The sequence below is a fragment of the Acomys russatus genome, chromosome 21 (genome assembly GCF_903995435.1).
Source record: "Acomys russatus chromosome 21, mAcoRus1.1, whole genome shotgun sequence".
Lineage (NCBI taxonomy): Eukaryota > Metazoa > Chordata > Mammalia > Rodentia > Muridae > Acomys > Acomys russatus.
Window position 1 is genome coordinate 30,108,187 of NC_067157.1, and position 26,537 is coordinate 30,134,723.

A 26,537-nucleotide genomic window follows, 5' to 3' on the forward strand; every position below is an offset into this window, starting at 1 on the left:
GGTCAAAAACAGGATATGGTTAAACTCATAACTTGGGATTAGTAGTTAAAAGCTTGTGCATGGATAATCTTAAACCAGTTGGGATATATTAGTTCTAGAGACAGCCAATTGTCTACAGTGTTAAAACTTAGTTATTATGCTTTATCTTCACTCTAAAAAGGTTAAAAATCACTGCATTAAAAATATGTTTATCCTTCTTTTTACTAATGTTACTAGTCTATCATATGGCTTTAGAAATTTGTAAGCTATAGAAATTTTATATGCTCCACAGTGGAACACTGTAAAAGGTTAAAAAGTATTCCCAGACTCTTTATGAACTGTGTTTATGATTTTTAAGGCTCTAGACTAACAGGGATGAGACCTAAAGTCCTAGTCTCTAATAATAGTCAGTCACCTTATAAATGATCAAATCTTTTGATGTGTCTAGAAATATGTTGTAGTCATACTAAGAACCAATGTGATTGATTGCAGGATCAAGCTTTATTTGGCCTCCTGTATGTGTTTTCAAAGTAAACAGAAAGTAACTGAAGACAAGCAAAGCTTGTCCATTTATATCTAACTGAGATAGACATGGTCCTCAAACACTTATCTGCAGAATATGGCATAATTATAGATTATAACATTCTGTTTTATGTTTGCAAGGTAAAGCTTAGAGCAAATAGCTAAAGACAGACCAAGATTGCTTAACTCAAATATGCTGACCTTCAAACCTGTCAGAGACCTGCTGAATATGGTATTTAACATGTTTAAGCTTATTATGACAGACAGAGACTCCCAAATCCTAACAGTAACTCTCCAGGGTCTCCAAAAAGATATGGGCACAATGACAGATGACTCCAACCATGGATTGTGGTACGCCAATCACTGGGCCAACTGCCCCACTGCCTCGCCTACTGCTAGGGACCAGCCTCAAGTGTAGACAAACTGTCTCATGCTGCTGAAAATGAGGTGAGGCCAATCTCTCCTATGTCCTTCCTCCACAGAAAAAGCCTCTCATCTTCTGTGCCTGGTAGCCAGACTGCCTCTGCACACATTGACATGGAGATCTCAGGAACCTGGAACAACTGTCTAGGTAGTAAACTGTGGCCTGACTAGTGGCCTCTGTTGTTTTGATTGATATACAGATTCATATAGGTTACAATTTTTCTTTCTGAAGTCTCTGATCACATGGATGGCTAAGCTAATGGTACCTTGACAGCTAGAAAACAGGCAATTAACTCCTTACCCCAAGGTAATCCACCATTTTAGCTTATTAGTCAATTCATTAGGTAGTTAAAACTACTAACTACTAGGTCTCTTATTTAAAAGGCAAACGGATTTGTCCTGCTCACAGACCTCATGCTAAAAGATAAAAAGGCTTCATATGCCTTCACAGTCCTCCCAAGGATGCTACCACTAGATCTAGGTACAGTCTACCTTGTTACCAGACTCAGAAAAACAGGTCTCAGAGGTAACATTTTACCATTCCTTTAGCAAAAGGACAGTGATTGCTCCAACAGTCTCATGGAAAACAATTGGATAGGAAGATGTAAAGCTTACATAAGGCCTAAGGACACAGAAGCTTAAATTGTGTGTACCTAAAGAAAAGTATTTTAGGGTCTAAGGAGATGTTTTAAAGGCTAACAAATAGAGAGAGCCTAGATGATTATAAGAAAGTGATTAATATAAAAGGAATGGAAAATACTTCAGATTTCTTTCCTGTTGCTATGCTACTATGGTATTAAGAATGTTTAGAGCTTTGACATTAATCACTGGAGGCCTCTGATTTATTTATTAAAAATTTCATTATAGGATCTACTATCATGGTTCCAAGCCCAAGATTTTTAAATTTCCTTTGGTTTGTCTTTTAAGCATAGACTTAAAACATTTCTCATTGTGCCAGACTTACATGCATCCAGTCTTCTGGACAGAGGGAAGAAGCCCCACTTTCATGGTGTGTGTTCAGACTGAAATTCAAGGTCAAGTGAGCTTTTCCCCTTCTACTTCCCAGGAAGCTTCTGCCTTCCCTGAGCTCACCTTAAAGAGTGTTCACGCAGTTAACCTAAGTCATTTCCCAAGCCTCTGCTATCCTATACCACAAAGCTGTATGTCTACTGCCTTTCCTACAATGTATATTTCACTGCAGAGTACAAACAAAGGTGATGCAAACTTGTTTAAAACTTACATTTTTTGTAAACTTAAAAAGGATTCTTGTAAGCTACAGGAAATCCACCTTTCAGGTAGAATTGTCTCCAAATAAGTACTGCCAATTAACAGCCAAGTCTCTCTTGGCTATCTCAGGGGTTGGGTGTCCCTTCCCCTTTCCTGGTTTTGGAACTCCCCTCTCCCAACTACCAAAAGCATGGGTCCAAGCATTTCAAATGTGCACCAAAATCATTTTCTCCCTAACCTACTTAACTTTGATATATATATATGTTCCAGTATCCTGTCAAGTTCAGGTGTTTCCTACATCCAGCACAGCACCCAAGCAGCTATCCACAGGTGCTCAATCTAACCTTGCAGACTGTCAGCTGGACTTGCACTTTCCCTCCTAGCTACAGATGTTCTTAGGTCCTGGAGAGCAATAAAACAGCTGGGTATCCCAGGACTTCACCAGAACACCCCCCCCCCATTCTCTTTGGGTCCCCAAAGATGTCATCATCCTCAAGTCTGCAGGAAGCAGCAACCTTTTTGAACACAATGTCTGCATTCCCACCTCACTACCCCTTCCTAAGTTTGTCTTTTTTTAAAAATTAAATAAAAGGGGAGGAATTTTAGCATGCAGGTAGTCTCACTAACTTCACACAGGCAGTCTCACTAGCCTAGCAATCTGCCACCACCGCCAGGTGTGCACCAGATAAGAAAGACCACTCTACTACCCCGAACTCTCATATTCTCTCTCTCTCTCTCTCTCTCTCTCTCTCTCTCTCTCTCTCTCTCTGTCTGTCTCTCTCTCTCTTTGGTCATGAGCGCCCTTCTCCTCTTCTTCCCTCTCTCTTTCCTACAATAAACCTCCTTTATACCAAATATGTTGCAGTGGCCTACTAATAACAGTAGGTGTGGTAGAACTGATTTTACAACAATTGCCATGTTAATACACTCCATTATTAAGATAAGGTCTATGCTCTTTTCTGAAACTATGAGCCTGTGGCCACAGCAAGAGCACACCGATGGCTGACAACAAGGCAGTGACATAAAAGGCAGCGTAGAGTTTCTACCTTGGCCTCTCTCGGGATGTTCAGTCTGAGACCAGCCACCATGCTGTGAGGAAGCTAAGCAGTCACTTGGAGAGGCCCCAGTCACACCACAGAATTGGCTGAGTGAGGCCCCAGCTGTCAGTCAACCTCAGTCCTAGACAGTCAGGAAGGTGAGTAAGCCTTCTGACACTTACAGCCACCACCTTAGAGCTGACACAAAGTGGAGAACAGCAGCTGTTCCCACCAAGCCCCGATCAAATTACATAGTTTTATACAAAATAATGGTGATTGTGTTAAACTACTATGTTTTGGGGTAGTTTTTTGTTTGTTTGTTTTTTACATTCGAGTCAGTAGCCCAAATAATGGCCAAGACCCCAGATACTGAAATCATTTCCTGGCACAGAATAAATACTCTCAATAGAAATTGGATTTGCCTTTCTCCCTCCCATGGATTTTCATAATTTGTGTTGATAATTTATTCAACTTAGTTTTTCCTTCTTGGTGCAAGACTACTTCATCTGTAAGCGAGACCCCAGTTGAAAGTGTACTTTGTACACAGTTCTGTGTGCACACGTAAATGGATAGCAGTATTGACTAGTCAGAAGTATACACACACACACACACACACTCTCTCTCTCTCTCTCTCTCTCTCTCTCTCTCTCTCTCTCTCTCTCTGAATTTCTGTCTTCTCTCTAAAAACAGAACAAGCAAACAAAATACCTGACAATACTGGATCTGTACTTCCCCAAAAAACGTAACTCACAAAATCTCTGCCTTTCTAGCACACTCCAGTTATTGTGGCATCCTGCCTATTCCCCTCAAGTGCACACTATGCTGAGACTCCTCCAGGCATTTGGGTTTGTGGCATCTGTTATGCCAAAAGCTCTCTGCCTGGTTGGTTAGGAATTACTCACAGTCATACAGGGGTCAACACCCATTTGCAAAGAAGAGTTATAGATAATTTTTAAAAAGTCAAAATATTAAGACATGGAAAGTTTAGGTCTAACATTAAATTGAAAAGACTGAAGCATCAGGGGAGAGGCACCAAGAGGGATGACTGAGGTGTCAACTTCGCTTACATCACACGGCCTGATGCTGTTGTCCAGCTATTTGTGCATGTTATAGTTAAACTAACACCCCCGGGTAACCAATGCTTTTAGTGTCCTCACTCCATGCAAAGTGTGTTCTCACTGGAAGCAAAATTGCATGAAATCCAAAGTCTAGTACTAAAATCCATATGCTTCATTAAAGAAGCATGTTTTGGTTTGTGTATAGTTAATTAAGACACACTTGTCATACCACTGTATGAAAAAACTCAAATAAATATCTTAGAGTTCATTTTAAGTATTAGAAAATGAAATCTCCTACCCTGGATTACTGGGTACAATCAACATATTTCTCTTTATTAATTTTACTAATCTTTTACCTTATTAAAGAGGTTTTAAATAGGCTCTCTTGCCACCTAACTAATTAATATGTGCCCTAAAATCAGTAGAATCACTAAGGGAATGAAGTGGTAAAGGATGTCAGTCAAAACAAACAAACAAACAAACAAAAAACCCAAGTAGCCCTTATATATAAAAATGAAGAACACATTTCTGGAACAATAGAAAGTAGAAAAATGCTAATTCTTGTTCATCACACACAAGTGTCCATTTTTAACCTATCTCACAGTAGTATAGGCTGCTGCTTTAAGAACATTTCAGGGTTTCAACGTCAATATGAAGAACGCTTAATTCTTACACAATCTCAGGAAGAACCTCCCACAAGATGGAACTATTCTGTGGTTTAGCAAGATGTTTGTGATGGGCCCATTATGGCAAGTTGGATCAAGAATCTTCCCTCTGACTTTCATTTGATAGCTAATTGTGTGGGCTTTCTAGAAATGCTGCTCTTTTGGCAAAAACAGTGTAGGGTTAACTTTTAAAGCATGCCTATTGCTAGTACCACAGCAAGATGCCTCATGCCCGCTTCTATATGCTGGTAAGGGTCATGTTACGCTACATAAACAGCTTAAAAAAAAAAAAACTTAGTTGGACTAGGTATTAAAATAGGGTAGCATCTACCCCAAATTGTGGGAGAGTAAGCCAGCTGGCTAGTGAGGCCTGTGCCTGGGATCAAATCCTCAGCCAACAAATTTCATATTTGAGATGATGCAGCAGCAGAAAACGTACGCGCGTCAAGCTTTATGCACAGTATTTCTAGCGAGAGGAAATGATGAATTTAGGAGAAATAAACGCATAATAGAGTGGCTTGGGAATTTGGATCGTTGCCAATTTATTTCTAACCAAGTAGTTCAGGGTCAGAACTTAAGCTAAACTGGAATGGCGCCTCCGTCTGAATGCTGTGGAAATCCTATGCAGAAGCCAGAAGGAATCACTCACTGAGTCTTAACACGTTCAAATATACGAAGAAGGATGTTTTCATGCTGCCCAAGGGATGCTTCTATCAGATAGTATCTACCCCAGCCCCACTAGAGCAAGTGGACAGCGAGAAAAATCAAATGAACTTTTGTTTCCTGTTAAAGTGGGAAAACTTATCTCCAAAGAGAGGGTGTCTGTTTGGAAATTCTGAGTTGTGCACAGGTCGCTAGTCCTGGCTTCCTCGACAGCTGTCAGTGACAAAACTTCCTTAAGCAACAACAAACACTTCAGGGCCCTTCATTCATCTCCTGCACGATATAGTAAACATTGATCCCACTCCTGGGGTGCCCAAAACCGAGCGCTAGAGGCTTTCTGCGATTCCCAAGCCTTAAATAGCCAGTGCACCCTGCCCTTCTGCCTTCCACGTAGGCCTGGCTGGTTAGGTCTCCAAAGCTGTGGTCCTTTTTTCTTGAGAGGTGGAGGGGAACATGTGGTCTGTTAAGTGGGGCACTAGGATGCGAGAGCTTCCAAAGGAGAAAAACATCCCGGGGTGAAGACTTCAAGTGACTTAGGCGGGGATCCCAGGGCGGGCTCCGGTGACGCTGGGGCAAAAGGTGGCAGCGAGGGCAAGAGAGACTCTGCTGTTGCGCACAGCCTGAGTCAGCCTCGCGCTTGGGTGGACTTCGGTGCCTACCCACTCCTGCACGGTGCGCCAGGGTGAGCTAGGACGATCCCAGCGAAGGGAGCTCCGCGTAGGGACCCGAGCTTACCTGGAGGTAGGGCCGCCCGTGGGCCACGCCGCCCACCACGATGTCTGCCGAGGCCATGGTCCCGGTGGGCGAGAATCCGAAGCCCACGTAGCCGGTCGTGCGCACCTCCAGACGGAAGGCCAGTCGCCCACCCTGCCGGCCCCAGCTCAGCCAGTACTTGCCCTCGGGGTCGAGGACCGTGCGGTGCGGGTACCAGCGGCCCGAGCTCCCTGCACCCGTCGCGGGGAGCAGCGTCCATAGCACTAGCAGCAGCCAACCGCACATCCTTCCGTCCCGCCACACCTGGGCTGCAGCCACTGGGGGGCGAAGACCCGCACCGCGGCTAGAGCCTAGTTTGGGACCGCCCCGGGGCTGGCCGAGCCCGCCCGTTATCCCCGCCCCCTCTGGCTTTGGGTTCTACCCCGAGACTCCCTAGCTTCTCGCCGCCAAGCTTCCACCTGCTACCACCCTGCGTCCTATCAAGTCCCAGAAGTTAATCAAAAGTGTTAAGAGGGTGGGAAAGCAGGAGCTTCCTGGAAGAAGTAGAGAGAATTGACCTGGCTTAGAGTTTCTATTGCTGAAGTGAAACACCATGACCAAAAGCAAGCTGGGGATCAAAAAAGAAAAAGTACTGGGCTTACACTTCCACTTTGCAGTCCATCATTCAAGAAAACCAGGACAGGAACCCAAGTGGGACAGAAACCAGCAGGCAGGAGCTGATGTTGAGGCCATGGAGGGTGCTGCTTACTGGCTTGTTTCTCATGACTTGCTTTCTTACAGAACCCAGGACCACCAGCCCGCGGTGACACCACCCTCCCCCATCAATCAATCACTAATTTAAAAAAAAAAAAAATGCCCTACAGGCCTGCCTGCAATCAGATCTTATGGTGGCATTTTCTTTTTTCTTTTTTAAATAAGCAAGCGTTTATTTTTATTAATAATTTAGTTCCTGATGTGCCCGATAAAATGAAAAACAAATCCTTAGGAACAAACTGCATGAAAAACTAGTTTGTTTGTTTGTTTGTTTGTTTTAAGGAACTTTACATAGACATTGTCTCTTGTTTTGAAGAGGGTTTTGATTTCTATTGTTTCAAGTTTTCTGATTTTCCCCTTTCATTATATAAATATTAGCTGGTTGAGAAGAATGCCTTGCAAAGGGGTCCTTACTAACTCTGGGCAGGCGCCTTTGTGCACGTATTCCCTGGATGAATGTGAAGGAGGAGGGTCACTTGTCACTGGATGGATGGATTGTGTGACAGTCACTTAAACTCACCTCGTTCTGCTCCCAGATGGCCACGCAGGTGGTCTTCGGATTCTTCTGTCTCCATCAGCTCCGCTCTAAGCACATCCTGTATGCCTTTCCTTTGGCTGATTGGGAACACAGTTCAGTACAGAAGAGAGATTTTTAAATGCAGTAAGGTGGTCAATGCATCGTATGATCAATTTCTGTGCAGTCTGAGAATCTTTGTATGTTGGTTAGTTGTAGCCATTATTTAAAGTTCAAACTATAATCTTAGAAAAGTTTTATGGCCACTGTTAATTGACCACTTCAGGCATGTATTTGTACTGGGCAAACATGTTGACCTACTCAGGAACACAACACATAGTGGGCATTTTCTTAATTGAGGTTCCCTCCTCTCAGATGACTTTAGCTTGTGTCAAGTTGACATAAAACTACCCAGCACAGTGTGTCTCTGTGTGTGTGTGTGTGTGTGTGTGTGTGTGTGTGTGTGTGTGTGTTTGTGGTATTGTTGTTGTAAAACTTGTACAGCTCTCTAAACTCTGTTAGAAGGAATCAAGCATATTTCTTTTTGAAAATCAAATTATATTTATATGAAGCTAATTATCTAGTGTAGAGCTTAAGTTGTAGACATTTTCAAATGTTTCACTGAAAGATCAGTTTGGCAACATGAATTATTTTATAAAAAGGACTTCAGCTTGAAGTAGCCTAGTACTCCAGGACAACATAGGAAATTGTATCATGTTCCCTTTCTAAGTGCCTGAATTTCCAGATCAAAAGCCTCTTGTAGGCTCATTTGCAAATCAGTTACTGCACTAATGCCTGTCTTAAATTTATAAGGAAATCAGGAGAAGGCCTGGGGTGTGGCTCAGTGGCTACTTAGTGTTGGTGACTATATCTGATCCTTAGCATTGGGGAGGGGGGAGAGTGGAGGGGAGGGGGGAGGTAAGGGAAGAAGCAGGAAGGTCCATTAAAACTTGGTGTATAACTGAGAAGAGGATGAAATCAAAGGTAAAGAGAGCTCACGTTCATCTTTTATGCTATTGCTTTTGTAAGAACAAAATGTGCTGTTTAGAAAGAAAACAGCCTTGGAAATCAGAAAAGCATAATTAAGAAAGTAAACTTAGGCCAGTCATGGTGGCATATGCCTTTAATCCCAGCACTCAAGGAGGCAGAAGCAGGCAAATCACTGTGAGCTCAAGGCCAGCCTGGTCTACAAAGTGCAAAGTGAGTCCAGGACAGCCAAGGCTACACAGAGAAACCCTGTCTCAAAAAAAAAAAAAAAAAAAAAACAAAAATACAAAACAAACAAACAAACAAAAAAAGAAAGTAAACTTGAAAAAAATCATCTGAAAATCTGTTGTCCAAACATAACCCCATGTGCATTTCTGGACCGTGTCTCCAGGACCCACTTACATAGAAACATTCCAGGAACAGCCTGCGGGGCAAGTATGTGCCAAGAGACAAGTGAATTAATTTTGTGAAGACTCCACTTGAGATAAACACAGTGACTGGGAACCTTGGATGGGGCTTATTTTATTCCTGTGTATCCTTGGACACATGAATAGATTGGGGTGGGAGAGAAGATAAAAGAAAAAGAAGAGGAAAAAAGAAAGGAAGGAAGGAAAAAGAAATCTCGATAGAAATTATGTAAGATCTTACATGCAACTGCATTACTCTTTCTTAAAATAAAATGTTTCTTACACTTTTTATTCATGAACTCCAAATTTAATATTTATATTAACACCCCCTCCTGTGATGATACACAGCTTGACACCGGCCAGTGTGACTGTCCCCAAGCTGAGCTCCCTCGCCTCCACCCCAAACCTCTGTTGCTAAAGTTTATTTATGTTGCTACATTAGTCAGCTCCACAGGGCTGGTCCGGGTGGAGAATAAGGAAAGCCAGCAGACAGGCAGGTGGGGCAAGCCAATGCAAAGCCATTTGGTATGCACTAGAAATTCTAAAATAGTTCCCTTCTCGGGAGGATCATAATTTTCCTGTCTCCTTGTACCTAAGGTGTAACAACAATACTAAATATTTATAAAGTTCCTGTCTTCTAAGGAGCTCAAAGAAAAATATTTATATAAGTGTTTGGCAGCTCTTGATCTCTAGACTAGGAAATTTGAAGCATTTTCTCACTTCCTAACTAAGCTGAATTTGTGGGTAGGTGTCTGGTTCAAATCCATCCTGCAGGTCAGTGGCAGAAAAGACTGAAATAGAAATGTGATGTCTCTCTGACTACACACTTTCTCTAGCTCTCAGTTCATTTCCAATTTAAAAAAAAAAAAATTAAAGCTACCAGGTCATTGCCTTGGAGCATTCAGTAAGGGCTGATATTTTCCTCGTGAGCTAGGATGTGGAGTGGGCCACATGGGTTGGTGGTGTACTTATGTCTGTCAATGATGCTGTGACTAAGAGTGGAGATGTGGGCCGGGAGTGCACGTCTTTAATCCCAGCACTCGAGAGGCAGAGGCAGGAGGATCACCATGAGTTCGAGACCAACCTGGTCTACAAAGAAAGTCCAGGACAGCCAGAGCTATTACACAGAGAAACCCTGTCTCAAAATTAAAGCAACAACAACAACAACAACAATGACAATGAAAACCACTCTTAGGCTCTGCCGTTTGGAAATAACAGCAAACAAACCACCCCAGGCAAAACACATGCTTTAGTGTTATTGATGAGTTGTGCTCTGAAAGGCAACTGCTGGGGGTTCCAGGTAGAGAAGCAAAACTTTTGTTACTGATGCTACTTGGTAGAATTTCTCTTTCCACGGAAGCTCAGTGATGTCAACCATGAGTTCCAAGCTGGGTTAATATGGTCTGGGGGCCTAGGGAGGGCAAACCTTGGAACTGTGCTCTTGACAAAATGACACTTAACATTGGAAAAATGCCCATATTCTTGGGTCTTGTTAGATCTCACTTCTGAGGGGACCAGACAACGTGAGCTGTTGGCGACATTAGGAAGAGAGGTGAGGGGTGGCAAAAAGACCAAGATAGTTACAGGACTGCCAGTGTTTTGAAGAACCACAGAGACCTTCCCCCACCCCTACACTTACGTTGCAGATAAAGGTAATAAGTCCTGTGGAAACGCGATTTGTTCCAGGCTACAGTTCTAAAAACAATAATCAGTAAAATGGGCAAGCAGTCCAATGTAATCATCAATGCCTGTTCTGCAGCCTCCCCTTTAAGAAAACCCTTGAGTCCCTCCAACAGGCCACTGGCAGTGCTTTACCAGCTCAGAGGAGCCATGTAGTACAAAGCAGAGAGGAAGCAGACATGGTGTGAGCATCATTTTCATCACACAGACCCATAACTCCTACACATCGCCCTTTCTGCTAGACCTGCCCTTCAGTATTTTGACTCCTTAATGCTTCTGTAGCCATCAACTTGAAGAAGAGCAAGCATTGTTTCAAAATATGGGATAATGACTTCAAGGCTGGATGCCAACTCAACTCCACATTGAGGATGACAGGCAGGTTCAAAAGAGCTCACTTGATTCTAAAATTCCACATGTGGCTTTGGAAAATTTACTGAAATCTAATATACTATAATCTGTATTGTAGTAAAAGAACAAAAAAACCCAGAAATGTAAAACTAAATTTCAGTATCCAAAAACATAGTTGAAGTCACCGTGGCCATTACAAAGAGTAACAAACAGTGAATAAAGTTTCCTCTGAAGAGGAAAAACTAGATTAAACATTTGTCTTTATATGGAAAGTGACAGATTTAGGGCATATTTGGGGGATGAGTGCTAGGGCCTTGAAGCACTCTGGTCAACACTGGGATAAAGAAGAAAACTGTGTGTGCTTATTGCTTGTGCTGCAAGATTTTATTTCACAACTAAATCTAATCTCTAGTCTCAATTTTTTTTTTTTTTTTTTTTTTTTGGAAATGTCTACTCTTTAAGATCCAAACTATATAATTGATGTCATATAAATACAATTTGGGTTTCGAAAACAATCATGTCCCTTCCTTTGATAATTATAAAAATAACTCTTTAGATATTTAGATTCTGCATCACAATCGGAATGGGCTGTACTGGTTGGTTTTGTTGACTTGACACACACCTAGAAGTATCTGAGAAAAGGGAACCACAGTTGAGAAGCATCCCTCCACTGGCAGGTCTGTAGGCAAGCCTGTTCTCTTCTGTTTTGTTTTTTTAAATTAGTGATTGATGAAGGGGCAGTGCTCAGCACTGGGCAGGTGGTCCTAGATTGGATAAGAAAGCTGACTGAGCAAGCCACGCATAGCAAGACAGAGAGCAGCCTCCTCCACGGCCTCAGCTTCAGCTCCTTCCTCCACGTTCCTACCTTGACTTCCTGCCCCAGCTTCCTGTGGTGAGGGACTGTGATGTGGAAGTGTAAACCAGACAACACCTTTCTTCCCCCAAGTTGCTTTTGGTGTTTTATAGAAACCTTAACTAAGGCATAGGCCAGATACTCACTTTTACTTTGCTTGGATCAGTGTTTGCCCAGATTGTGTGTGTGAGTGGTTGGTGTTGTCCATCCGGACGCAAGACTATTCCAAGGTGACCTTGAACACCAAAACAACCAAGGGACACCAGACAACAGAACAGAGCCGGGGGGAGGTGGGGGGGGGGGGAGTCTAGGTTGTTGGGGAGGGGCTTGCTCTATGCATATTTCTTTCTTCCTCATCACTCTTTCTCCTCAAAAGCATTTATGGGAGGTTGATACACAACTGGGACAATCCAACACTTGCCTGAGACACCGGAAGCATAAAGAGCAGCTTTGATGAGGAGGAGGAGGAGGAAGAGAGGAGGAGGCGGGAGGCAGCCACTGTTAGTACTTAAACTCAGAGCCCTTGGGTATAATACACACATTATCCCAGTTAAACATCACAGAAGCCCTTTGGAAGCAACTGAAGAAGAAACTGTTTTCCAAATTCTGTAAGAATAAAGAGAGCAGGACTGTCCCTCCAGCATGAAGGAAGAATTTCCCTACGATGTAATTTGTTAGGTTCTCAACTGATAACTCTTTGAAAATGGTTTCATATCTCTCATCATATAACTGTATAGAAGCCATTTTTGTTGTACACAGATAAGTACGTAACAGAGGACCAGTGGGGCTGTGGATGTTTGGAGCTATTCTTGACATAAGGTTCTAGAACTTTATGTGGTTACTAAATTCCTGGAGGAGGAGTGGCTATATACAGAAATTAATCATATAGAAAAGGAAATCAAAGTTCTTTTTAAAAAAGACACAATGGGGAAAGTGAAGAGCAGAAATGAATGAATGATGCTGAAAAGACCCTGCCCCCTCCTCTCCTTCCCCCCTACAGACACACACACACACACATACACACACACATACACACACACATACACACACACATACACACACACATACACACACGCACACACACATACACACACACATACACACACGCACATGCACACGCACACACACACATACACACACACATACGCACACACACATACACACACACACATACACACACGCACATGCACACGCACACACACATACACACACACACACATACACACACATACACACACACACATACACACACATACACACACGCACACACACACACACACACATCGGTAATAACTGATTCAGTTATTCTTTTTATGGGGTATGCTGCTACTGAATTTATTTTCTTTTAGCTGTTAGGAATGGGCAAGTTGAAAGCTCAAACTCTGTATAGCGTAGACAGAGAGAAGGGCATCTTGTAGGCTACAACTGTAAAAACAAAAATCATCCAGCCCCCGCTTTCCAGTATGTAATCACTGCTTAGAATTCACAGCAGCAAAACATAATGAAGGAAATTGCCAGGATCAAATTTCTTAACTATGTATTTACCTCATGACCTACAGTGAAATCACAAGGCCAAGGCACTTAGATCATTCAGACCATAGCTGCAGATACGCCTTCAACTTATCACTGGCTACGATATATTTTGAAATTCTATTGTGTTATAGTTACCTGGTCATGTTATCTGTGGAGGTGTGTGGGTTTCTCTGTGGCATTTTCTTATGTACACATGCCCTACTTTGAACATACCCAGCTCATACCCACTTCTCTTGCCCTCTTTTCATCTCCCTCCCTATTCTGTCATCTTTTCCCCCCCAAATGCATATCATGCTTGAACATCTAATTTAAAAAGAAAAAAAAATCAGAGTTCATGTCAGAGTCAGTCCTCACTCTCCACATAACTGTGGAGAATGTCCTGTCCATTGGCTAGATCAGAGTAGGGGTTTGATGTTTACTACTTGTATTGTCCTTGGCTAGTGCACTAGTTTGAGCAGACCCCCCTGGGCCCCGATCCACCTGTCATGATGTTCTTCTTGTAGGTTTCTAGGACCCTCTGGATCCTTCTATTTCTCCATCTCCTATATTTCTCTTACGTAGAGTCCTAGTAGGGTGTCCTCACATCTATCCCAATTTCCTGGTACCCCATATTTGACCACCTCCCCTTGGTGGGGAGGCCTGGTTGCACTCAAAGAAAGAATAAGCAGGCTACCAAGATGAGACTTGATAGCCTATGACCATATAGTGGGGGAGGTGGTCCTCCTCAGTCATAGACCTAGGGGAGGGGAATAGGGTGAAAGTAAGAGGGAGGGAAGAATGGGAGGATACAAGTGATGGGATAACAATTGAGTTGTAATCTGAATAAATTAATTAAATTTTTAAAAAATCAAAAAAAAGAAAAAGAAAAACATGTCCATTTTAATGATTGATAAGGTTTTATTTCAAGATGGTGACGTCAGACAAATGATTACTGCTATAGACTGTGTATTCAAGCACATAGACTCACTAATGGAGAAGATGGGTTTTTTACTAAGGAGAAAAAAACAGAAATTGATGTCTTCGCTGATGGAGGACAAGAAAAGAACGGAGTAGAAAGCAGCAGTGACTTCCTCTGAGCAGGCCAGAAGACATGTATAAGAACAGAAGGGGCAAATGGGAGGCCACCATGAGCGAAGACTATCTGCCTCCCGGAGTACCCCATTTCAAGGCAGCTCTATTCACTGTGATCACCTCCATTCTTGGCCATTCTGCCGGCTATTGCCATTGACCTAATGAGCTTGGAGAGCAAAGCTGGCAGTCCCCGCAGAAGATATGGCTTACCTTGGGTGTGTTTCCCAAGGTATCCCTGGCCAGCTGACAAACACACACGAGTGGGGAGACAGTCATGTAGCCTGAGAAGGAAATGTAGAGATAAAATAAAAATGATGTGTGTGTCTCGCTGTGATTAATTTAGGTGTATGGCCTAATAATTGTTTATTATTACGCTACAGTCACTATTACAATGGTATTTTCTACCCCTGCTATCAATCAATAAAACACAGACACCTATTATATTTTTTTAAAAACCTAGGTTCATCTGAGGCAGGACAGATATTAATCTCCTAAACTACCTCCCATATTGGGGCAGGTATCCCATACCCTGCCCCAATCCCGTGCCATCTGCTTCTAATAATTTCTATCAAGTTACCTCCCAGCCATAATCCCAAATACTTCGTAACACTCTTCGTCTGGGCCGAACCCTCCATCCATGCCAGCTATGTGCCTCTTCTTCCACCTAGTCCATGTGGCAGCCTAGTTCCTTCTCCTCTTCCTCCAATCCCCTCATCTCTTCCAGTCTCTCTCCCAAAAGCCAGGGAACCTTGGCCATGCCTATCCCATTTGCCCTGCCTGGGTGTGTTAGCTTTTTATTGATTAAACAGGCAAGGTTACAAACATTTGGGGGTACTTGAGTCTGGGGCAACAACCACACCAACTCCCAACAGTGTGTGAACATGTATGTCTGTGAAACCTCCTCTGTAGTTCCCATTATAAGACAGAGCTCCATCTAAAATCTCAGCTCCAGGGATACCCAGACTTTAAAATCAGGAAGTCAGAGAAAATTGTGATTGTGTGTGTGTGTGTGTGTGTGTGTGTGTGTGTGTGTGTGTGTGTGTGTAAAAGAAAACTTGAGATTAGGAAGGATCATTCCAACACTTAAGTAAGAAATGTTGCCAATAGACATTCTATAATTTAAAAAAAGATTATTTTTTAAAATAAGTAGTTTAAAGCAAAACTTTGCAAAGGAGCTGCCATGTTGACACAGCTCTGCAAAAGGGCATTTCTTTGATTCATTGAAACTTATTGTCTTATGTTTTGTTTGTTTAAAAAGAAACATACGTTTTACTTTTGTATCAGTGAGAAAAGTCATTGATTCGCTAATACCTCTGAGACTGTTCTTGTGAGTGTCTAGATACTTGAGATACATGGCTGAGCAAAACTCATCTTATCCCTACATGGATCTTGCATTTTAGTCCTTAGGTGACTTAGAAAGTATTAGAGAAAATAAAACATAGCTGGTCACAAACCTGACAATATCCCCCTTATTATATTAAATATGGGACACATTTTTCTTTAATATTAAATAATTTAAGATCTTAGTCACTTATAGCCAGGAGTGGTGATGCATTTCGGAGGTATAGGCAGTAGGCTCTGGTGCTCAAAGCCAGTTCAAGCCACTTTGGAAGACATGAAATCTGTCTACCTGTCTGTCTCTGTCTCTGTGTCTCTGTCTCTGTGTCTCTGTCTCTGTCTCTGTCTCTCTCTGTCTCTGTCTCTGTCTCTGTCTCTCTCTCTGTCTCTCTCTCTCTGTGTTTTTCTCTGTGTGTCTCTCTCTCCCCCTAGCTCTCTCTACCTACTATGTATCTCTCTACCTGGCCATCATCTGTCTACCTATATTTCTAACTTGTCTTCTATTTATCTGGCCCACTTTCTTTATTTTGAGCTCTACAAAACAAAAATACAAAATGAGGCTTCCATTCTCCTAAATAAAGTGTTGAATTGTTTTTGCCCATGTGGAAAGAATTATTAGAACTAAAACAAAACAAAACCTGTGGGGAAGAATATTTACATAAAACGAAACTGCATCGAGATCCCCTTCATGGAGCCAAGACACAAAGTTTTAACCAGCAAAAAGTCGTGCACTCAGGCTCTAGAGAAACAAGTAAAAAGTGTTGTCATGAGTGAGGTTTTAGTTCACTGAAGTCAAGACTATCCATGTTCTTTTTTTAAATGTGTTATCCCCAGACACAGCTATTTATCAAGCTAATGCATTAGGACGCAAATTCAGCTGAGCAGTTGGTTGTTTTGGGTGGATGTGAATCCCTTCATCATTAGCTATCACAGAAATAAAACTAGTCTCAGCTTCTCTCCTGTATCCATCTGAGTAGATGCACATGGCTATGTTCATCACCTCAGCCTCATCTCCCAACCTTATCCCCTGGGCAGCCTACAGCCCACTGCAGACTGTGAGCCGGCACATGGAATAGCTGAATCTTCCAGGAAAACACACAACACATCTCCAGCATCTGGCAAAAATCAATTTAGTCCATATTTGCAAGAGATTAAGCTCAGTCATTGAGTCTGTATTTTGAAACAGAATTCTATATTTAGGAAGAATGCTGAAACTTAAGCTTTTCGCTGTAAGTTCTGGTCAATATATATACAATACATATGATGACTCAGGCTAATCATTGCCACTTATGATTTTTCCTTCCCTCCTGTTACATTTTAGTTACATTCTTCTCTCCCTACTTTCCCTTACACTCCTCCTATTCTTTTCTCTTTTTCTTTCCCCTTCTCTCCTTTCTCTGGGTTTCTGTGAGCAGGTAAACCTGTAAGCGGCAGTATGGCTTCAGCTTCAAAGTTTAGGGCAGGTAGCATGTGACTGTTGGGACAGGGGAGTGAGTTTATGAGGCTGAACCTCAGCCCTGCCACCGACAGTTTCTGCAACTTCAGTTAAGCTGGCTAATTTCTCTTTTATCTTTTGTAAAATGTGGGCGAAAGTAATAAATATCTCAGGGACTATTAGGGAAAAGTAAACTCACCTGCAAAATCCTTAGAGTCAGGCACTAGGAAATATATGCAAGCATGTCATTAATAAAATTAATGAATAGCACGAAAGACAGCATTCATCTTCACTCCTAGAAACAGTTTCTCTAGAGGAGAGCTGTGGAAAGTTTGTGAAGACACCAGATTTTTCTGCTGACCCGCCCATGTTAATCCTCTTCTTGCACAACAAATAACATTGTTTCAAGAAGCTGAAGTTATTTTTTTTCACCCACTGAGTTCACATTTGTATATCCAAGTTCCACAGTGCGCCTCCTGCTTCCATCCCACAGGTCATTACTGAGAGGCAGAAGAGCGAGAGAGAAAAAATATATTTACAAGTGCTGTAATAAAAGCATTCAATGAGCCCTGTTAACCTTGGCTGCCTCCTATCAGGACTAGGAGAGAAGTGGGCTCTTCCCTATGTCATTAGCTATAAATAAAGGGGGGGGGGAGGGAGTCGCAGAGTAAATAACATCAAAAGCAAAGGGAAAGTGTGATGGGCCAAGGGGCCCCACCCATTCCCAGGGACCGTAGAGATTTTCCAGTGTACTAACCAAATCTTCAGCTTTGATGCTAAGTGTGAACTTCTCACCAGCCCTGCCCAGGAGAATGCAAGAGGCTTTATAAAAAGTAACTCCTAGGGACCAACTGAGAAATCCTTGATGTTAGGCACCAGACACCAGATGTCTTCTCATGAGCTATGAGACTGCTGTGTGGGCTCCTTGAATAAGGTCCTCTCAGACAGGCAGGCTCCTCAGAGACACTCACAAAACACCCTCTATGAGCTGCTTCATTGTGGCCAGATGGAAAGATCTAGTTCCAGAGCACTCTAGGTAGCCATTGGTTTGTAAGGAAGTGAGAAGACAACTCTGAGGCAGTCATCTAGAACTAGTCAGCAACCCTGGGAGTCTAAAGTGTGTATTTGGTTGCTTTTTTTAAAATTATTGCTAAAGTTATAAGTCACTATTGAGTATCTTATTCTTTGGAAAAATAAATAAGCAAAAGGAACAGCCAAATGTGAGGACTTTGGGTAGGACACACATCTTTATTTTACATTTGCCAAGGGAAGAACAGTGCATTTCCAATATCAGAAGAAGTGTCATCTCTCCATACAGTCAGAAGGAGGGACCTCTATGGGGCTATGCTGCCCTGACCTCCAGCTCTCAGAGTGGTAAAATGCAAGTCCTAGGAGAGATTGGAGGAAATCCACTTACTTCAAAATGAAAGCCAGAGATCAAAACAAAAGCAAAACTAACAAAAGGAGAATGAGTGAACGATTGCTTTATTTATTGATTGAGCCTCCAATATGGTGTTGAATAAAGTAACAACAGTGGCTTTCCTCACCTTGAGAGTGATTTTCAAGAAGAAAGATCCAGGCATTCACAGTTGCATTTTCACAGGTACATACTGTCTCTTCAGAAGTCTTATCTCTGTCTCACTGAGGTATTTTTACCATAAGTGAGTCCTGGTCTTGTCAAATGCTTTTGTACAGTTATTGAAATGATCATATGTTCTGTCCAGGTTCGTGGAGAAACTGATGCCCTCACTCCCACATGCTATGGGTAGGGCACTCCCCACTGGTGGCCATATTGATTATACTACTTAATGCTGGTTGTTTTGTTCTTTCTATTCAGGTTTTTTCTTTTTTCAAAACTGAGTGGTCGTTTTTGTATGTGTTTATTTCCTTTTTCCATTTTTTTTTACCGTTTTGAGCAGTTACATTATTATTTTGACACATTAATTCCAATTTCCTAGTGTTTGATTCTGTCGTTTTATTATCCCTACGACTCTCACTCAGAACGCCTTATTTATTGGTGTGTTTTGTAATTCTGAGACTCTGTCTTCCTATGTAAACACTACACAGGAATCATGGAAGCCACAACTTAAAGACTTGCTCCTGTTTGTTTGTGTGAGCAATGTGCCTCACGAGCTCATGCTTTTAAACATTTACTCCCCAGTTAGTGGCACTGTTTGGGAAGGTTCAGCAAGCCTTCCCAGTCTCACTGGAGGAACTACACCACTATTGGGGAGAATTGAGACTTTATAGCCTCAACCCACCCTTAAGTCACTTTTTCTGCTTTGTGCTTATGGTTAACGGTGTCATTACTCAGCTTCAGCTTCCTAACTCTACTAAGGAGCTTGCCACGTGTTGCCATGCCTGCCCCCACAATAGATCCCACCCCTCAGGAATCATAAGCTGAAGTAAACTCTCCCTTCCATTCATTGCTTTTAGTTATGGTGGTTTTTTTGTTGTTGTTGTTTGTTGTTTTGTTTTGTTTTTTTCACAGCAACAGAAGTGGTACTAATACGCTCCTCCAGAGACAACTTACAATTGATGCTTCCAAGTATCTCAAAGGTAGTGACTCTGGACCACTTTATGGGTTTTTGTTTTGTTGTTGTTGTTGTTTTGTTTGGGGTGTGTGTGTGTGTGTGTGTGTGTGTGTGTGTGTGTGTGTGTGTTGGGTTTTTGGATTCTTTAGGAAGTGTAATTACAAATCCAATAGTCACGTAAAAGTTTAACTATACGTACAATCCCTTAAGGAATGTTTCCTCCTACCATCACACAGGGATTTAAAGATGGCACTTTACTGTGATCTTTTCATGTGCTTTTCCTTTCCTGGTCACCCTGTGTTTCTATTCCTCGTTTTCCTAGGGATTCAGCATTTTGAGCTTCTTCTCATACTGTTTCTCTTGTTCCAAATTATTGTCTTTCTGGTATTATTATTAGTGAGTGCTGTTATGTTGAAGCTGAGTGATATGCTACCTATGCTTTAGAGCCAAGAAATGGTAATTATCAGTCCCAGGTTATTTCTACAGAGGTTCCCCACCTGCTAGGATTTCCTTATTTCTCAAGTATACACCTATCTAGGAACGCATATTGCATTTGGTTTTGAAGACAATCTTTAGTGTTTCTCCTGTTGGTACTCAGATCCACTTCAAATGGCTGGCACCTGTGACCATTGTGTTCTGTGGAAATGACAAGTCTGATTTCCAAGTTAGGTCATCTTACAGTTAGGCTTTTGATTGACTCCTGTGCTTCTGTTGCTAGAGTTTCAGTTTTTCTTTTCCCTTACCCTCCTTCTCTGTTTCCTCCCACAGGTGCTTATCACCAGTAAAGATACAAGAGCTTTGAGTTGTCTATATTTTACATTACAGAGGCACAGGTTTTGGTCTGGTAAGTTTACTGCTATGCTATGGAACATTAAAAGAAAAAAAATGGTACCTGGAAAATGGTCAAAGAGTGTGTCTAGAAAGAATAAGTGCACTGGGTGAATTTTAACAAGAGCCTCATTTGGGTTATTTTGATAAATCTCTCTCCTGAGAACTCTGATCTGTCTCCAAAGATTCCCAGATAGATCGAGTGTGAGGGCCTCTGGTCTCCAAATTCAGGGATGTGTGCACTGTGCTGTTCCTCATTTTCATTTCTCCTCCTCTCAATGTCTATAAAACCCACTTGATTCTCACTCACTGAAAATGTTCAGTTTCCCGATTCATTTTGGTTCACTTGATAATATCTTTCTTGATTCTTAGATCCTGTTTATATGCAACAGTCACTTCATACTGAAACTAACCCTTTTCAGATCTCTGCACTGAGGAAGGGGGCAGCTCACTCACATAACTTTTTATTAGGGTTCAGCATTTCTTCCATAAGCTTTCCAAATATTTAAAAGTAGACAGTATGAACCCCACTGTTGAAGATATTCAACTTAAAAAAAAACCACATCTATGCAAAAATAACAATGGATAATTCCATGGAGGAAAATGAATATAAATACTTTTAAGAACTCTTTTTTTTTATGTCTCCTTGCACTCTGAACCAAGATGATACCACAGAAAGTCTGCTGATTTGGTTGTTATTCACAAAAAGAAGAAGAAGAAGAAGAAGAAGAAGAAGAAGAAGAAGAAGAAGAAGAAGAAGAAGAAGAAGAAGAAAGAAAAGGAGGAGAGAAAGAAAGAAAAAGAAAGGAGGAGAGAAAAGCTGAAGCTGGGATTGTTATTATAAATATTGAGGAATGGAAGAATGTGGGTCACCAAGTAAGAATGTAACCTAATTAGGCTCATTCCTCATCCTCCCCTTGCGGATTTCTGTTGTGAGAGCAGAACATGATCAAAGCCTGGCCACTTGTGCATTGAAAGTAATACAAAGGCACAGTTGTTTTAACTTAAGCAACATTTCTCTTAGAAATACTACTAGGAAATATTTACTTGGACAGAATATGGACGGGAAGTTATTTCTGGTTCTCAGAGCATATGGATGTTTGAAGTATACCATAAGACTGCTGTTCTGCTGACTGAAGTCAGACCTCCACATGGCAAACAACCCAAGCCAATTATGCATGGAAGGCTCATCAGTTTGAGGTTGATTCAGCTGTCACAGAGATGGGACGCTAGAATCCGAGGATCAAAAACTGAATGGAATCAGTTGTGTATCTACCAACATAGGAGAAAAGTCTCTGGGAGATTTGTCATGGTCACAGGACAATTTAAGGAGAAAATATTGGCCACTTCCCCATTCCATAATCTAAAAATGAGATGTCTGACCAATCGCTGCTATCAAGGTGAAGGGACCCACTGATATATTTTAACTAGTCATGATTACTTATAGAATATGCAAATCTGTCCTTTCTTCTGTGTAGCTGTAATGCTACTTTTGAACTCTGAATGACTCTGGACTGTACTTAACTTACTAGAGACTCCCAGAATATGTGTGCAGTGTCAAACAGGAACACATGTGTGTTTTGTTCTGAGGAGAGGCTACAGAGGAGCCTCCATGACTCTTTCTGCTGCCCTGAGATCGCACTGTTAGGTCATGATGTCTTGCAGCACACGGAGACCACGGTTGCTGAGGTTGTTTAAAACCTGTGACTATGTAACCACTCCAGGGGACCAGTGAATTCATGGCCAGGTGTGCTATTCCAGTAGGTATTCTGAGAAATCGAAACCATATTAGTTTAGCATGAGACAAAACTAAAATCTACATGGATATAGTAGTCAGTGATTGCTGTGGGGTCACAGAGATGACAGCCAGTGAGAAGCCAAAGCCTCAGGTCTACACGGAGGGCAAGGAAGAATGGTGTTCATTATTAAGTGTGGAAATGGCTGCAAGACAGGATCACGTTCAAGCAGAACTCCAAGCCCTTATATGAAAACAACCGAGTCTTTAACTTTCTGAACTCCTTCTACCAAACATAATATTAAGAGCAGCTCCAGATTATTTTTGCTTCCTGGGAAATTTTCCAGTACAAGATAAGGGAGTTGGTGCTCTCTCCAATGCCTGGGAGTACCTAATGTCTGTTCATGTACGCATCCCATGGACACTGTAACCTGTGGCCACTCTTCTTGGTTGGGAGCTGTTATAGTTTGAATGTGAGATATGTCTCACAAGCTAGTGTGTTTTGGGCACTTGGTCCTCCGCTGTTGTCACTGTTGTGGAACCTTCAGGTATTGGACCCTCAAAGGAGGAAGTTAATCACTGAAACCTCGAGATTTATTGTCCAGATCCACTTCCTGTCTTGTCCCTGCTTCCTGTTCTGCCAACAAGTGAGGAGGTAGGAAGTTGCTGCTGAATTCTCCTGCCACCGGGGAGCCACCTGCTGCCCGTGACTTCTCTGCCATGACAGGCTGACTGTACTCTTCACACTGTGAGCCAAACTAAGTTCTTCCACCCTTAGCTTGCTGTGGGCAGGGACTTTATCATGGAAAAGAGAAACACCACTGATATGGGAACCCAGCACACGATTGCACGAGGCATGCGTGTGTTGATTCAAGTACCTCATCTATTCTCTCAAAACTGAAAACAATAAAATATATGTCAACTAACTGGAAATCACCAACTCAACAGTCTGGGGGACTGCAGAAAGCCAAAGGGTAAAATTTCAAAGTATAAGCATGAAACTCACACTCTAACTGAAATAACTCTCCTTCTGTTTAACCTTTTAAACATCCTCTGGCCAGGTGGCGAAACATTTGCATGCATAATGCTCTCTGTTGTATATATTCGATGCCACCTTTTATGTTGGAAAGTTGATGGATTAACTGACTAAAAGGCATACATTTTCTTTCTTTGAGTGTCCTGTATATAATCTTTCAGTTGGTTGCACATGACCATGAACTTAGTATTTTTTTTTAACCTTTATGTTAACTTCTAAAATCATCTTTCATCTTTGAACTTAAGCATAAAATGAATGGGAATTATGATCTTTGCCTTCCATGGCCAGATGGATTCATTTATACTGTTATAGTTACTGAGTTTAGGAAAAATGGAATTGAAGGCCAGTACAATGAACAGACAGCACAATTTGCTCAAGTGTTTATAAATCTAGATGTTAAAAAACATCTAGCAGATTGTCTTAAATGTAAACAGTGTTGATTTCCAAATGCCAAAAGTTGCTGCTCAGTCGCATTCTCTGTTCAAACAGAGGCAAATGAAATAGTAACTGCCACTTCACAAAACGATTTTAAACCAAATATGTGGCTGGAAACAGGGAACACCAGATTTTCTCTCTTCTTTCTAAATTATATGAACATTTGACAGCTTGTAGCATCTTATGCTTGGGCTGCTTTAAGTACCCAAGGTATCCGTCATTTATCAGTGATAAATGATATTAGACGTAAAATCCCCTAGATCAATCTCACTGACTTTCCCTCTGTGGAATATCTGTTGCACCTGTCTTGATTTTGCCTCTGGTCAACTGACTCAAAGATGCCAAGTAATGTGGACTATTCAATGTTTAAACAGTAAGTTTTCTAACTGAGATCAAGCAAACATGCCATTCTGTGTTTCAAGCTTGTGACAGTATACTTGAAACTCTGTTTCAGAGTCATTCATCCTTTAAACGTGAATGTTCGAGAACCCCGATACCACACGAATACCCTCAAAACTATAGGCCAGTTAAAGCAAGTCTCCTCAGATTACACCCCGAAGATTGTAAAAGCATCTCTGTAAGCACAGCTAAAAGTAGCAGGAGCCACATACACCCACAGCATCCTGAAGCACACTTCCAAGGGCCTGGAACAAGCACAGCCAGTGTAACCCAGTGCCTGATGACTACTGCTACACAGGGGCCTTCAGATAGAAAGCAGGGTCTGGTACTTGCTGATATTTCCCACTGAACCTGTAGTCTGCCTAACTCTAGTGAGCTCTCCCCTGAAGCTCAGAAGAGAAAGTGCTCTTTTCCTATGCCAAGCACAGGAAGGCTTGTTCTACAGAAAGAGTTCCCGTCTGAAGCAAAGGGAGCCATGTGCTCTGTTCTGATCAAGGTGTTGAGCATAAGTTTAAACTATGGCTTCAGTATGACATGACATGCTCATATATAAATGACTATATTGTGTTTCTGTTCACCTTGCACTGCTCCCCTTCATTCTTCCAAATACTCCCCTCTCGGAGCTGGGTGTGGTGACACATGTCTTTAATCCCAGCACTCGGGAGGCACAGGCAGGTGGATTGCTGTGAGTTCGAGGCCAGCCTGGTTTACAAAGTGAGTTCAGGACAGCCAAGGCTACACAGAGAAACACTGTCTTGAAGAAAACAAACAAACCAAATATTCCCCTTTCTGCCTTTGTGACACACACACACACACACACACACACACACACACACACACACAGAGAGAGAGAGAGAGAGAGAGAGAGAGAGAGAGAGACAGAGACAGAGACAGAGAGACAGAGAGACAGAGAGAGAGACACAGAGAGACCGAGAGAGAGCTAGATCCTACATGATAAATAATACAAATTTCTGTTCCTTTTTACCTTTCTTGGTCCCCTTCCTTTATTCCTGGTCCTTCCTCATAACAGTGTCCCCTCTGACTAGATTCCATGTATGAGAGAAAGGACGTTTATTGTCTGAGTCTGTCCATCTGAGTCTGTCTGTCTGAGTCTGGCTTCTTTTGCTTAACGTGATGATCTGAAGTTCCGTCCTTGTCCTAGTCACCGTTCTTTTGCTGTGAAGGGACTGCACAGGCAAGGCAACTCTTGTGAAAGAAAGTATTAAGGCTTTTTGTCCACTATCATCATGGTGGGGAGCATGGTAGCGTGCAGGCAAGAACTGGGGCAGTGTGTGAGACCTATATCCCAATCCGTCAGAAGAGAAGAAGAGAGACTGGACATGGTATAGGCATACATACATCCTCCACCGAGGTCACAGCTCCTAACTCTTATAACCCTTTTAAATATTGATGTGCCCTGGTGATTAACCATTCAAATACATGAGCATATAAGGGCCATTTTTATTCAAACCACAATCCTTTTAGCTTCAAGTGACATAATTTCATTCTCCTTCATTGCTAGATAAAGCTTTGTGTGTGCATTCCTTTATGCATTCCTGTGTGTGCAAGCAGCTACGCCATTCCTGTACCTTGTGAGTCAAACCCTCTTTAAAAGCTGCTACACTATCATTTTAAAGACCATGGACTCATGTGACGCGTGAGGACTTCAACCCCACCGTGACATAACGCGTTGACATTTGAACACCCACAACATGAACAGATGTCACAAAGCCTAGGTGTTTCCACCTCTCAGGAGGGCACTGGGAGCAGATGGACCTGAAGTAAAGGCCATGAAAGGCGCCCAGGAATATAGCTTGGGGAAGCGAAAAACAAGAATTCATTTCATCTCCGGGTATTATGTTAAGAGTTTCTCTAAGCATGTTAAAAAAGATAGAGATAAGGAAATCTGATCTTTAGCCAACCATTTAGTTCCCTGAGCCATGCGCTGTTTGGTGAGTGTCTGCCCACAGGTTGCAGATCTCAGTGAATAAGAATTTGCACTTGCATTTGCATGCGGTACCTATAGTGGAAGCTCACCTGCTACAGCAACACGCACCCCCACACCTGGACACAGGCACTGGCTTGTGTGGTGCTTATTGTGTAGCCCAGATTCACATCCCACTTGGAAGTCTCCTGCTTCAGCTTCCCAGTGACTGGGTAGGATACAGGTTTGCGTCATCCCAGCATTATCCTGATTTTTTAATGTTTTTTTTTTTTTTAATTATGTCCCTAAAATGTATAAAATCCACATCAGAGTTTTTTTCTGTTAATACATTTGTTTTATTGTAACAGCTAATTAATAATAACTCTTTCCTAGAGAAACTATACTTTGAAGGACAAATTGGAATTATCTTAAAACTCAG

The 26,537-nt window shown here is 42.0% G+C and overlaps 1 protein-coding gene across 1 annotated transcript in view; it reads right to left on the bottom strand.

Annotated features, from left to right (window-relative positions):
* Window positions 1–6,588, bottom strand: part of Moxd1 (monooxygenase DBH like 1) — a 74,813-nt gene extending 68,225 nt beyond the window's left edge. The window contains exon 1 of the mRNA XM_051164297.1: window positions 6,310–6,588. Coding sequence (XP_051020254.1) covers window positions 6,310–6,573 — 264 coding nt within the window. The 5' untranslated portion in view covers window positions 6,574–6,588. The remainder of the gene's footprint in view (window positions 1–6,309) is intronic.
* Window positions 6,589–26,537: the final 19,949 nt, after the last annotated feature.